Source organism: Cherax quadricarinatus, chromosome 8, assembly GCF_038502225.1.
Source record: "Cherax quadricarinatus isolate ZL_2023a chromosome 8, ASM3850222v1, whole genome shotgun sequence".
NCBI classification, from domain to species: domain Eukaryota; kingdom Metazoa; phylum Arthropoda; class Malacostraca; order Decapoda; family Parastacidae; genus Cherax; species Cherax quadricarinatus.
In genome coordinates this window covers 9,713,432-9,728,365 of record NC_091299.1, presented here as the reverse complement: position 1 = coordinate 9,728,365, position 14,934 = coordinate 9,713,432, and the positions used below count along the sequence as shown (strand labels likewise).

Genomic DNA, 14,934 nt, shown 5'->3' with positions numbered 1-14,934 from the left:
ATGTTATCTCCCCTTATCTTGTTACTGTCATGGGTGAACATTTATTATTACATATTATTATTATTACCTATTATTACTATTATGTATTATTATTATTATGTATTATTATTATTATGTATTATTATTATGTATTATTGTTAACATTACGTATTCTTCTTCTTCCTCCTCCTCCTCCTCCTCCTCTTCCTCCTCCTCCTCCTCCTCTTCTTCCTCCTCCTCCTCCTCTTCTTCTTCCTCCTCCTCCTCCTCTGCCTCCTCCTCCTCTTGCCTCCTCCTCCTCTTGCCTCCTCCTCCTCTGCCTCCTCCTCCTCTGCCTCCTCCTCCTCCTCCATTCTTGGAACAAGTTTGAAGAGCTTGTAGTTCATAATCACTATCATTATCATCACCAATGCTCACATCTGAGTCTGGGATTTTGGAAAATAGGAGTTTCCTCTTTGATTCTGGTACAACTGAACGACGGCCCAGCACCAGAGGTGGAAGGCTGTGGGTTGTCTGGGTTTTCCTCACTATTACCCATATAATGGTCATTAGTTTCGGTCAAAACCTCACCAGAACCTTGAAACTCATCTTCACTGTCACTTCCATCTGTATTAGAACTGTCACTGGGGAACAAAAGTGTCCCAATTCGCCGAGGAGTGAGGAACTTCTTACCGCAGGGCACGGTGGAAATTGTGTACTATGATGGCATTCCCACAATGCACCACTGGGTCCCAGATTTTTTTCCTACTGCGCACACCCACCACACAGACCCATTCTCTCACATCTAGGCTTATCAGCCTTTTCCTGCGAGATTTGAGGCCGCTAGAATTTATGCGTACTAGTACGTCAAAAACCCCTACGCGTAAGACGTACTAGTACGACCAAAACCCTCAAAGGGTTAATTGTATTTCCATTATTTCTTATGGGAAATATTGCTTCGCTTTTCAGACTTTTCGAATTTAGAACTAGCTCCTGTAACGGATTAAGTTCGATATTTGAGGTTACACTGTAGTATGCTCCTTGCTTAGTAACGAATTTGTTTACCAATGTGATCTGAGGAACAGAACTCCATCGCTAAGTGAGGAGAGGCTATATTAATCAGTGATGTTTAATAGCAAAATAAGCCTAAATCTGGAAATAAATTATGCAGATATTATGCAGCTTTCTATTATTTGTAACTGAATAAAACATTTGGTTTTCAGGTACAATATTTATAATGAACACCATTCTAGCACTATAGAATGTCAGATTGTCAGCATATTAAGGATGGTGGGGAAAATGAGCTTGTTCAGTAACATGTATATACATGTTACAAGCCTAAGACAGGATTCAGCTATTCCATAAAACAGTACTAAGACATAAGAGCTCAGCAAAATATATTTGATTCACAATAAATAAGATACAATAGAAGTTCAATATGTGCAAGTGAAGGTAAAAATTAAGGCAATGCTGGCAAGTAACAAGTAGCTCTTCTACTGTGGCAGCATTAAGCTGGAAGCATCGGTCTTTTGTACATCTCTTGTAAAGTAATCTTCAGCATGAAAAATTTGAGGAGGCTGAAAGGAAAGCTGTGATGATGTTGGGGTTCTGACTGGATACTGATCTTTCTTCTGAAAAAAAAAAAAAGTAAATAGAGTTGTACAATATATAGAGCCTTAAAAACTCCTTAGTAATACCAAATACTACTCAGATTTTAGAATGCAATCTGCTTTAGCTTTTAAGGGATTATCACAGTATATCATTATTTTTATACAGCTGTAATAGTAATGTACAATAATGTATATTTCCACTTACAAAGAAGAGTGGCCTAATAACTGTTGTAAAGCTATGACTTGTGCCTAAATCTGCCTCAGCTTGATTTACAGAGGTTTCCATCTTTACCAGATCTTCTTTGACACGTTTTACTAGCATTTCCAAATGGTCAATATTTTGGAATGTCCGTTGTAATGCCTAAAAATAAAAAACATTAAAAACTGACGAAAGGGAGGGATGAGTGAACAGCAATGATTCTCTCTACACATATGCTGCTATGTACGATAATTCTATGTAACTGTATTTGTGTATACCTGAATAAACTTACTTACTAACACAGTATATCATGATAAAGCATTATATACATTGTGTACATTACCATCAGATCTTGTTTTATGATAGAGCAACTAAGAACAATTTGTCTTAAATCTAAATATTAAATAATATTGCTGTGTCATGAAATTAATATAATTCTGTGATTTTTAATAAAAGTAGCCTCATAATTAGCAAAGAGGCTTTATTCTAGGGAATTTCTTATTTTATTAATTCATTAGTATGACACTGAAGAAAGTTTTTTGAAGCTGAAAAACAATAAGTGGAATTTTGGACAACATACAAGGATGACAATTCCAGTACTGTATTACAATAGTACAAATTCAGTCTGTGTATGTGGTTGTTTAATACAGCACCTATTTGTTATTACAGGAGCATATCTATGCTCATTGAGTCCTATCTTCAGTGTTTAATTTATTTATTTATTTATTTTATTTATTTAATAATTTGAACATACATACAGAGGTACAAAAAAATACAGGTAAGAGCAGCATGCCAAAGCCACTTGTATGCATAGCATTACGGGCAGGCTTAAAATTAACTAAGCAATGATGTAATCAGTGATAAAACATTATTGTAAACAGATAACAATAAAGCACAAATGAGTATTACAAAGACAGGTAATATGGTTGCATGCATTGCTGTACATTCAGTAGAATGGAGTATTCTGTTAGGAAGTGTATTTAAAAAATAACAAAGTTAGATTGGGTCTTAGGTTTAACATTTATGTGAGATAATTGTGAGAAACATTTAAGATATACAATTTATAAGGTTCAGTTATTCAGTATTTATTTGGTTTTGGGTGAGTAAGTGATCTTTGAGAAGAGACTTGAATTTATAAACAGGTAGTGTTTCTTTTATATTTACAGGTAATGAATTCCAGATTTTTGGGCCTTTTATGTGCATTGAGTTTTTGCATAGCGTGAGATGGACACGAGGAACATCAAAGAGTGATCTGTGCCTTGTGTTATGGTCATGTGTTCTGTTGAGGTTGGCAAGGAGATGTTTGAGGGGAGGGTTAATATCAGAGTTAAGTGTTCTGTGTATGTAATAGGTGCAGTAATAAGTATGGATGTTTTGTATGGTGAGTAGGTTTAGTGTTTTGAATATTGGTGGAGTGTGCTGCCTGTAGTGGGAATTTGTTATCATTCTGACTGCAGCCTTTTGTTGGGTAATGAGTGGTCTGAGATGGTTAATTGTTGTTGAGCCCCATGCACAAATTCCATAGGTGAGAGAGGGGTAAATAAGAGAGTGATATAGGGCCAGGAGGGCTGACTGTGGAACATAGTACCGTATCTTCGATAGTATGCCTACGGTCTTGGAAATTTTCTTAGAAATTTGTTGGATATGTGTATGAAATTTGAGTCTATTATCAAGGTGGATTCCTAAGAATTTTACCTCTGTTAGCTTTGTGATAGGTGATCCGTTTATCATTATGTTAAGAGGGACATCTGTAGCTCTGTTACCAAACTGAACGAAGTAGGTTTTGTCAATGTTTAGTGTAAGTTTGTTAGTCCTCATCCAGGTAGATATTTTCTGTAATTCGGTATTTACAGTATTGGCTAGCATGACCGGGCTCGGGTGAGAGAAGACGTATGTAGTGTCATCTGCAAATAGTGTGGGTTTGAGTAATTGCGAAGCATTTGGTAGGTCATTTATGTATAGGAGAAAGAGAAGAGGGCCAAGGACACTTCCATGTGGGACACCAACTGTAATTGGTTGTGCGGAAGAGTTTGCCCCATTTGTGTACACATATTGGCTTCTGTTGCTGAGGTATGACTTGAGGTAGTTGAGGGAGTGTCCTCTTATACCATAGTGTGACAATTTTATGTGGAGCAAGTCATGGTCAACTGTATCAAAAGCTTTACGTAAGTCAATGAAGATCCCCAGTGGGACTTCTTTTTTCTCTATTGCAGTGTATATATGTTCTAGCATGTGTATAATAGCATCATTAGTATTTTTGTTAGGCCTGAATCCAAATTGGCAGGGGTTGAGTATGTTTTGGGAGATGAGGTAGGAGTAGATTCGTTTATGAATTAATTTTTCAAAGATTTTTGAGAGAGGGTGTAAGTTGGATATTGGCCTATAGTTATTCAACTCTGTTTGGTCTCCTTCTTTATGGATCAGGGTGACCCTTGCTATTTTGAGAACTGTAGGGAAGGTAGAGGATTCAATGGATTTGTTAAAGAGTGTTGCAAGAATTGGTGATAGCACTTGTGACACTTTTTTGTATATAAAGGGTGGTAAGGTATTTAAATCTTCTGCCTTCTTCATATTATAATTAATGTGCTTGTGGATCAACAAGAGTAAGTTATCTAAAACTAATCATCAAACAACAAAAGACTGCTAGAAAAATCATTTCACACTATCTAAATAGTATCAAACCTCCCTCTTTTACAAACAACTACTGGTAGTTACTGATACTCACACAACACATTGCTTTCCAATATGACATCTCTACTGCCTATAGCCTCTTAAATGCTGCACCTTTCAAAACCCATGGCTCACACCCATATAAAAGTGTTATTACCCCTATTCTCTTTTATATACTTGTAATTACAACAGAATTATGCTCGTGGTAGCCTATTTTCAGTATAGAATGTATTCAGTTTCATTATTCTACCATTTTGTGAAGAAAAACTTTCTAGTATTCATCTAGTACCATTTCTTCCTCATCTTTCAGATGATGGTATGTGTGCTATGAAATTGTCCTTGTCTATTCTCGCATGAGTGTGTGTACTGTATATATATTTATGGTGTGTGAGTGCAACTGTGAGCCTATTTTTACCTGATAATTTGAGTAAACCTGTGGAACTAGTACATCCAAGGTGTGTCGACTTTCACTGCGAGTCTGAAAATGAGAAAGATGCACCATGTTAAAAACAAAATAATGAATCATAAATAAAGCAATTTTACTAGAGACCAATTACAGTATAGGTGCAGTAGGGCCCCGCTTTATGGCGTTTTGCCTCATGGCGTTCCACTAATATGGCAATTTCAAATTATGACCAAAACTCTCTATACGGCGAGCGGTCTTTCTAATATGGTGTGCACCACCCGGTTTGTTTACATTCTCTGTGAGCGCATCTCTCTATTATGTCTGGAAACTTTCCAAAATTTCAAGTGTTTTAAAGTTACTGAATATTTTATACATACTCTGATAATTACATATACTTATGTGTACATGTACCTAAATATACTTACAGACTGTGCTGGCATGCAGGTACACATTAAAATCACTACGAGCGTCCCTCTAGTCTTAACGCTACAGTAATACTATTAGTGCATAATAATAAACAATCTTGGGCACACTGTCTTATTTTACGTTAATATAGATATTTTCATTAATCCATCTATGATATTTTCTTCAAAATTATGTAAGAAACACATTACATAGCATATAAACATGCAATGTTTACATGTTATGGAGGGGTGGTAGACAGGTGGAGGTAAAACATTATGTTTTCTCTGGTCCAACATTTGAGAAAATGTGTATGAATTTGCACTGGCCCAGTCACTCCCCTTAATACACAATGCTTTTGTTTGCAATTCTTTGCATGAATTATTCATTATTTCTCCCTTTGTTTATGATGGCATCTAAAGGTAGTTGTCAGAAATTATTAAACTCAGTGAACATGAAATGTCAATGGTAATAATATGGCTCTGGGCCACCCGTAGGATTATACAGCGCCTGTGGGGGGATGTGGAAGGTATTCAGGTTTAATTCAGGGAACTGAAGCACAAATCCAATTCCCTAGATCAAGAGCCCCTCACCAGCATCAAGGAACCTTCCTTGAGGGGTACATACCTACATCTAGCGGCTACTTACATCTGACTTCCTACAAATAAGTACTAGAGTAGACCCTCAGTTATCTGCTGTTCCTGTTATTGGCCAACTTGGTTATAGGCTGGTTTTTCAGCTTCCGGTTATTGGCCGTTATTTCACTTATCAGCTGCATGGGACACGTACACCCGCCCGCCGGCAGCTGCTCGCGTCAGCCTGGCTGTGTCTCTGGGCAAGTGAGGAAGCTTCTGCTCTTTCATCCAAACATTTCGCTATAATCCATTGTTTCTGGTGGTTATTTATCAAGTGTAACTGCGAAATAAGTCACCATGGCCCCAAAGAAAGTTCTTAGTAAAGTTCCTTTGGTAAAGAAAGTATGAAACACAATAGAATTCAAGGCAGGCAGGCATAGAGGCAAGGAGTGTAGCAGGCATGCAGGAAGTGTAGCAGGCATGCAGGAAGTGTAGCAGGCACGCAGAAAGTGTAGCAGGCATGCTACACTTCCAGAAGCCAGCATTAGTCTCCAATAAAGGTATGTAATACTGATTTAATAGTTAAAAAAAATAATTTTTTTGTGAATATTTTTGTCTGGAATGGATTAATTCAATTTACATTAATTCTTATGGGAAATATTATTTCGGTTTTTGGCCATTTCAGTTTTAGGCCGAGCTTCTGGAAAGGATTATGGCCGATAACCGAGGGTCCACTGTACTCACCTCTCACCCTACATTAAGACTACAAATATTTTAAGGTAAGTAATGAATGTACTGTGTATGTATTTTACTTTTTATTGTGTTTTTTAATGCCTAGTTCTATTACTAACTTAATATAAGTTAGTGTAAACTTGTTGTTTGGCATTTATATGCATTTATAAGTGGAAAAAATGGCGTTCTGCATTCCGGTGATGTCTGCTTTCCAGAAGTGCCTTACTGTATAAGAAAATTCTGTAATACCAGTGATAATGAAAATAGTCTTAATGTTTTAGAAAGACAAAGTTTATAATGTCTTACAATATATGATTAAAGCATTGTTAATAGCAAATGTGTTTCATCTTCATCACATCATTATATAAATAAGCATTATCAACAGTTACTGCAAAACATAACCTTCAATACATTGTAGCCTAAAATGTAAACACATTATACTGCAAATTAAAAAACAAAGATGAAATGGGAATACATACTGTACTTTCTACATCTAGGACTCAAGTCCAGCTAACTGGTTTCCCTGAATCCCTTCAAAAAATATTATCTTGCTCACACTCCAACAGCTCATCAGGTCCCAAAAAACATTTGTCTCCACTCCTATCTAACATGCCCACACATGCCTGCTGCATGTCCTAGTCCCTTGAACACAAAACCTCCTATACCCCCCTCCATCCCTCCTTAGGATGACCACTACCCTGCCTTCCTTCCACTACAGATTTGTACACCCTCCAAGTCACCATATTTTGCTCCATCCTCTCTAAATGACCAAACCACCTCAATAACCCTTCCTCAGCCTTCTGAATAATACTTTCAGAAACTCCACACCTTAAATCTCCAAATTACAAATTCTCTGCATGCATGCACAGATGCAAAGTCATGGAAAAGATTATCAGGAGGAGAGTGGTGGAGCACCTGGACCGGAACAAAAGTATAAATGCCAACCAGCACAGATTCATGGAAGTCAAATCCTGTGTCACAAACCTTCTGGAGTTTTATGATGAAGTAACAGAAGTAAGACACAAGAGAGAGGGGTGGGTTGATTGAATTTTCTTAGACTGCAAGAAGGCCTTTGATACAGTTCCTCACAAGAGATGAGTGCAGAAGTTAGAGGATCAGGCGCGTATAACAGGAAAGGCACTGCAATGGACCAGAGAATACCTGACAGGGAGGCAACAACAAGTCATGGTACATGATGAGGTATCATAGTGGGCACCTGTAGCAAGCTGGGTCCCACAGGGGTCGATCCTAGGACCAGTGTTATTTTTGGTATATGTGAAAGACATGATGAAAAGGATAGCCTCAGAAGTGTTCCTGTTTGCAGATGATGTCAAGTTAATGAGAGGAATTAAATCAGATGAGGATCAAGCAGGACTTCAAAGAGACCTGGACAGGCTGGACACCTGGTCCAGCAACTGGCTTCTCGAATTTAACCCCGCCAAATGCAAAGTTATGAAGATCGGGAAAGGGCAAAGAAGACCGCAGACAGAGTATAGGCTAGATGGCCAAAGACTGAAAACCTTGCTCAAGGAAAGATCTTGGGGCGAGTATCACACCGAACACGTCTCCAGAAGCACACATCAACCAGATAACTGCTGCAGCATATGGGCACCTGGCAAACCTGAGAATAGCGTTCCGATACCTTAGTAAGGAATCATTCAAGACACTGTACACCGTGTACATCAGGCCCATACTGGAGTATGCAGCATCAGTCTGGAACCCACACTTGATCAAGCATGTCAAGAAATTAGAGAAAGTGCAAAGGTTTGCGACAAGGTTAGTTCCAGAGCTAAGGGGAATGTCCTACGAAGAAAGGTTAAGAGAAATCGGCCTGACGATATTGGAGGACAGGAGGGTTAGGGGAGACATGATAACGACATACAAAATACTGCATGGAATAGACAAGGTGGACAGAGACAGGATGTTCCAGAGAGGGGACACAGAAACAAGGGGTCACACTTGGAAGTTGAAGACTCAGATGACTCAAAGGGATGTTAAGAAGTATTTCTTCACTCACAGAGTAGTCAGGAAGTGGAATACTCTAGCAAGTGAGGTAGTGGAGGAAGGAACCATACATAGCTTTAAGATGAGGTATGATAAAGCTCATGGAGCAGGGAGAGAGAACCTAGTAGCATTCAATGAAGAGGCAGGGCCAGGAGCTGAATCTCAACCCCTGCAACCACAATTAGGCGAGTACAATTAGGCGAATACATACATACATACATACATACATACATACATACATGCATGCATGCATGGTAAACGGCCGATGTGTTCAAAAAATATATGGATATACATATACGGTGGAACCTCAGCTAACAAACTTAATCCGTTCCATGACCTTGTCCGTATTTTGATTTGTTCGTATGCTGAGTCAATTTTCCGCATTTAAATTAACTGAAAAGCCATTAATCCATTCCGGCGGAATTCCTGCTCTCAGAGGCATGAAAAATACACTTCAATATAATGCTAATATCAACTCTATGGCTTATTTATCTATCACAATTGATCTAATATGACATAGTAAACAATATAAACAACACAGAAACCTGATATATACTCTAGAATAAATAAAATAATGTCATTATGTGATAAGTGGAGGCGGCCATAACCATTCCCGCATTGTTGTGGTATTCACTGCCGTCTAGTGACAGCCTTTCAAAACTGTCTATTATAATTACTATAGTACAGGTACCATCCGACTTACGACCGAGCTTGGTTCCGACCAACCGGTCGTAAGTCAAAATGGACGTAAGTCAAACCTTACTACTGAATATCAACATGACATTTTTGTAATGACTTTATTTTATTGCTTTATTATGGTATTTCACTTTTTACTTTACTTTTCATGCTGTTAGTACTGTATTTTATACTCTAAGGTTTAGGATAAACACTGTGTACAACACAAACAGTTGTTTATTTCCCAGAAATTTGGCATACAAAACACGGTTGTAAGTCGAGTGGTCGTATGTCGAGCAGGTTGTAAGTCGGATGGTAGGTGTACATTATTATTATATTATTATATGTATTATATTATTATTATATTATACGCATGTTATTATATTATTATTATTATTATTATTATTATTATTATTATTATTATAATAGGGAAGTGCTTGTGGGGGGGGGGATGGAAGAATTCAGGCTTAATTTAGGGAACTGGAACACAGATACAATTCCCTAGATCAAGAGCCCCTCACCATGTACGTACTACTACTACTACTACTAATAATAATAATAATTATTATTATTATTATAACAATAATAATAATACAATATAATAGTAATAATAATAATAATAATAATAATAATAATAATAATAATAATAATAATAATCATAATAATAATAATAATAATAACAGTAAGGATAAACTTCAAAAGGCTGCCAGTAGTTGGTGCCATCATCAGCAAAATATTGGTAACCACTACTCTTCTCCTCTCTAGACTTAAGTAGTCTATAAGTACATGTATTAGGTAAAGTCTGCCCAAAATGTCTCGGCGTGAGAGTGGCTTTCTTTGCTCCAATCATATCATGATATGTAAACACACATTGTAACCTTTGCAAAGATATATATAGTTTATTTATTTAAGGAACCTCCCTTGAGGGGAAAGCACGCATCCTGAAATTTCGTTTGTATCCAGAAGCAAAAAATCGATCTAACGATGGTTCGTATCCTGAAAAGTTTGCATGGTGGGGCGTTTGTAAGCCAAGGTTCCATTGTATACGTGTATATATGTCGTGCTGAACAGATAAAACTTGCGATTTTGGCTTATATAGCATGTGAGGGAAAAGTTCAATAGATAGGAGTAGCGAGGGAGTGTATAGTAACAATAGTTTCATTGCCGGCTACTTGTTAAGGTAGGGTAAGTCCAGCTCCCGCTATTCCTCCCCCCCTTTTTTCCCCCTCCCCGAAAGTGGTAGTTTGATTGCCGGCTGCTTGTTAAGGTAGGGTCAGTCTAGCTCCCACTATCCCTTCCCCTCCCTCTTCCCCCCCCCCCGAAAGGTGACGTGTGGGGCTCCGGTCAAACAGTAAATCACTTGACTCACAGCTCCCAACACTTCTGTAAGTACACTCCTGATCATATTTTAGTGGACTTATTGGTTGAAAGCTTCACTTTTGACCAATAATTAACTTAGTCCTTTCAGTCTTTATCTGTTAAATGTTTTAATAATCACCACATCTTTTAGGTATTGTACTTATCATGGAGAGTGATTTCTTAAGCAGTGGGTAATCTGTCTCTCTTTACAGCTTGGAATGACAGAGAGGGTCACCTGCCAACCAACGAGAAGAATAGGAGGAGACGGACTAACGTCCTGAGACGTCCCATGTTTAATCTACTTACCTGTTATGTAAGCCAACACAGGACCTAACCCCTCATCATAGCAGTGGTTACGAACCTGTTTTCCTGTCATCTGAAGTAATTATACACGGCTACACTCTGTGAAGAACGAGCCGGTGGTGGTCACCAACACCTACTACCCCCCCACATCAGCAACGGCTACGAGTTCAACAACACGCAGTGTCACCAACACCTGACACCCCATTACCACGATATACCTATATTAGCGTTGAGTTCAAATGTAATTTTTTTTCATTTCATTTTTCATATTTCTTTCAGTTAGGATACCCATTCATGTTTTATTGTTTTACATTTTTCGTTTCTAAATAATAAAGTGTTTATCATTGTCTGTTATTATTTCTTTTTCTATTCATTAATTTTCCTGAGAAGGAGCCAGCCTTGGTAATACTGACTGAAGTTGTTACAGGGCTGAGTAAGCCTTCACAAGTGGCGACCTTGCTAGGATCAATTCTACTGAATCAAGATTCAATTCCATCTCGAATCTACCATTGGAACTTCAACGCCACATACCACAGACGGTTACCACCAGCCATGAGTAATCATTCTCTATGGTAGGACTACTGTACGGGTATTTAAAAGATTTGGTGATTGTTATAGTCTCAATTTATTGTAAGTCAAGTCAGGCAGGATATAATATTTAATTCTGCCACCTTTTCGAGCTTGAAACACTTAGGAGGATTAGACTCTAGGGACCCGAGATTTTCCAGTGACAATTTGTTTCATTGAGCTCTTTATTATATCAAGGGAACTGTCGTAGGACACTCTTGATTTGTTGGTGAGAAGATTGGATGGTCAAGTGACCCCTTTCTACTTACTGTTTGCTCAGAGTTGGCATAGAACCCTTCGTTTAGTTGAAGTAGGGATCGAACCCTCTGGTATATTTACAGTTTGAGCAGAGCAGGAATTAAACCCTCTGTTTTCTTTAATACCCGTTTCATTTCCCCTGATAGTTTAAGTTATTCTAGCAAGTATTGAGGAATACCAGTTTTGGATGAACACTGAAAGTAAGTTAGGTATAACAGGGAAAAATTTAGAATCTTTCATTAGTGCTAAGATCCAGGAAAGACTAGAAAGAGAGAGAATTGAGAGAGAAGAAAGACAGTTAGAAAGGGAAAGAGAAGAAGGAGAGAGAGAGAATCAAAAGAGAAGAGAATAAGGAGAGAGAAAGAATAGAGAGAGAGAATCAAGACAGAGAGAGAGAGGATAAAAAGGAAAGAGATCGAATTGAAAGAGAAAACCAAGATAGACAGTTAGATTAGATTAGATTTTGCCACCGAAGTGGCTAGTTTATTGTGCACCCCATATCCATCCTGTGGACGGTAGCGCGAGAGCATGTGGATACACAAAAGGCCTAGGAACTAGGCCCCAAAGGGTTAACAGGAATACATATGGATTTATATCTACATATCTATAGTTCACTTATCTGTTACAAGCAAATTTAGGAAATTTGCTTAGACAGTTAGAAAGAGAGAGAGAAGACAAAAAGGAGCGTGATAGACTTGATCGTGAGGAGAGAGCTAGAGTACATGAGGAACAAGCTAAAGTACGTGAGGAACAAGTTAAATTAAGAGAACTTGAGGAAAAAGCAAAGGATAGAGAACGTAAGGAAAGAGCTAGAGAACGTGAGGAAAATGCTAGAGAACTTGAGTTAATAGAGAGAGAAAAGGATCGCGAGCTCGAAAAAGCTCGCTGTGAATTAGAGAATAAAAAGTTAACTCTTACACAACGACAATTAGAGGAAGGAGTAATTGAACATCATGCAGCTAGTGCACATATTCCAACACCTAATTAACCTCCCTTCACAGAGGGTGAAGACATTACTTCATACATCATCAGGTTTGAAAATACCGCTACCCTCTGTGATTGGCCTGCTGACACCTGGGCTACCAGGTTAGGAATGTTATTTTCTGGTACAGCCTTGAATATCTATGCAACTTTGTCACAGGACATCATATGTAATTATAACCTACTGAAGAAGGCAATCCTTAAAGCATATCAAAAAACCACTAATTCTTACAGGAAAGATTTCAGGTATGCCACTTTACAGCCTGGCCAGAACTTTCAGCAGTTACAGGTAACACTCTTTCGTTTGTTCGACTTTTGGATAGAGAGTTCAGGAATTGATCACAGTTATGAATCTCTTAGAGACTTCATGGTTGCTGACCAGTTCCTGACAGCTCTTCCCCACCAGATAACAACATTCATCAGAGAACGTAACCTGATTAAAGCTGAGGAAGTTGCTGAGGCCGCTAACCTGTATGCTGTGTACAAATGGTATATAATACCGACAAGATGAGAGTAAGACACATGTGCAACATCTGGGTATCTTTATTGTAGACGTTTCGCCATCCAGTGGCTTTATCAATACAAATTCTAGGACATAACTTGAAGACAGTAGAACTATGTACAGAAGATGAGGTAATCAGTCCCTCAACCTAGGAGTAGGTGCGAACAGCACCATAGTCGTGGAGATTCTGAAGCAGAAGAAAGAATCCTGGTGCTTATATAGTAACGTCAGGTGTAGCAGACGAGGGCATATTCACTGGTAGGCGGGATTCCCCAGTGGAAGTAGGTCCTTCCCAAAGAGATGGGTTAGTTGTAGTAGTAGTTGTAGTAGTAGTTGTCGTAGTCGTGAAGGTTATGTACATGTCCTCAGAATTAAGATTCCATGATGTTGCAGTGTCTGACAAGTTGTGTACGAATGGTATATAATACCGACAAGATGAGAGTAAGACACATGTGCAACATCTGGGTATCTTTATTGTAGACGTTTCGCCATCCAGTGGCTTTATCAATACAAATTCTAGGACATAACTTGAAGACAGTAGAACTATGTACAGAAGATGAGGTAATCAGTCCCTCAACCTAGGAGTAGGTGCGAACAGCACCATAGTCGTGGAGATTCTGAAGCAGAAGAAAGAATCCTGGCGCTTATATAGTAACGTCAGGTGTAGCAGACGAGGGCATATTCACTGGTAGGCGGGATTCCCCAGTGGAAGTAGGTCCTTCCCAAAGAGATGGGTTAGTTGTAGTAGTAGTTGTAGTAGTAGTTGTCGTAGTCGTGAAGGTTATGTACATGTCCTCAGAATTAAGATTCCATGATGTTGCAGTGTCTGACAAGTTGTGTACACCTGACGTTACTATATAAGCGCCAGGATTCTTTCTTCTGCTTCAGAATCTCCATGACTATGGTGCTGTTCGCACCTACTCCTAGGTTGAGGGACTGATTACCTCATCTTCTGTACATAGTTCTACTGTCTTCAAGTTATGTCCTAGAATTTGTATTGATAAAGCCACTGGATGGCGAAACGTCTACAATAAAGATACCCAGATGTTGCACATGTGTCTTACTCTCAACCTGTATGCTGAGGCTCACAATTCCTATAAAGACCTAAAGGGATTGAACCTTAAGGGCAATGGTTCACCTGAACCAAAGATTAAGAAGCCTACAGTAGAAGCAAAGTCACCAGCTATTATACCAACATGTCATCGGTGTGGTGGTATCGGACATAAACGTCCAGATTGTCCTTCTAAGAAAATAGAGAAAGTTGGAAGATGTTTTGTTGACGGTAATGACCAAGCACCCTTCTGTTCAGGAGCAGTTAATGATATAAAAGTCTCAGATATATTACGTGACACTGGATGTACGTGCATCGTAATTTCGGACAAACTGTTCCCTTACTTTAAAACCTCTTGTGTGTCCTCTATTCTTTCAGATTACTTGGGTCATGAAAATACTTTCCCTACAATACGTTGTTACTTGAAAACTAAATGGTTCACCGGTTGGACTAATGCGGTACTAGCCCCAATTACTTGTTCTATAATAGTGGGTAACATTGAAGGTGCCGTTCTTCCTTCAGAGGCGGATCTTTCGTCACCACCCGTGGATCTAAGTTTTCCAACTCTTCCTCCTTGCAAGTTAAATAAGCCCCTTAACAATTCCGCACCAGAAGCTGCATTGTCTCGTACTGTTCATTTGGGGGTGGAAACAGATGATACTGCTCTCGATAGTGAGGTAGC

The 14,934-nt window shown here is 38.6% G+C and overlaps 1 protein-coding gene across 3 annotated transcripts in view; it reads right to left on the bottom strand.

Moving 5' to 3' along the window:
- Positions 1-1,169: 1,169 nt before the first annotated feature.
- Blos4 (biogenesis of lysosome-related organelles complex 1 subunit 4) overlaps positions 1,170-14,934 on the bottom strand; it is a 30,603-nt gene continuing 16,838 nt past the window's right edge. For 2 of the 3 annotated variants that reach the window (XM_070082844.1, XM_070082842.1), the window contains 3 exons: positions 4,853-4,915; positions 1,774-1,929; positions 1,170-1,589 (listed from right to left, as the gene is read on the bottom strand). In XM_070082844.1, coding sequence (XP_069938945.1) covers positions 1,452-1,589; positions 1,774-1,929; positions 4,853-4,915 — 357 coding nt within the window. In that variant the 3' untranslated portion in view covers positions 1,170-1,451. The remainder of the gene's footprint in view (positions 1,590-1,773; positions 1,930-4,852; positions 4,916-14,934) is intronic. The other variant, XM_070082843.1, reaches the window with a different exon arrangement.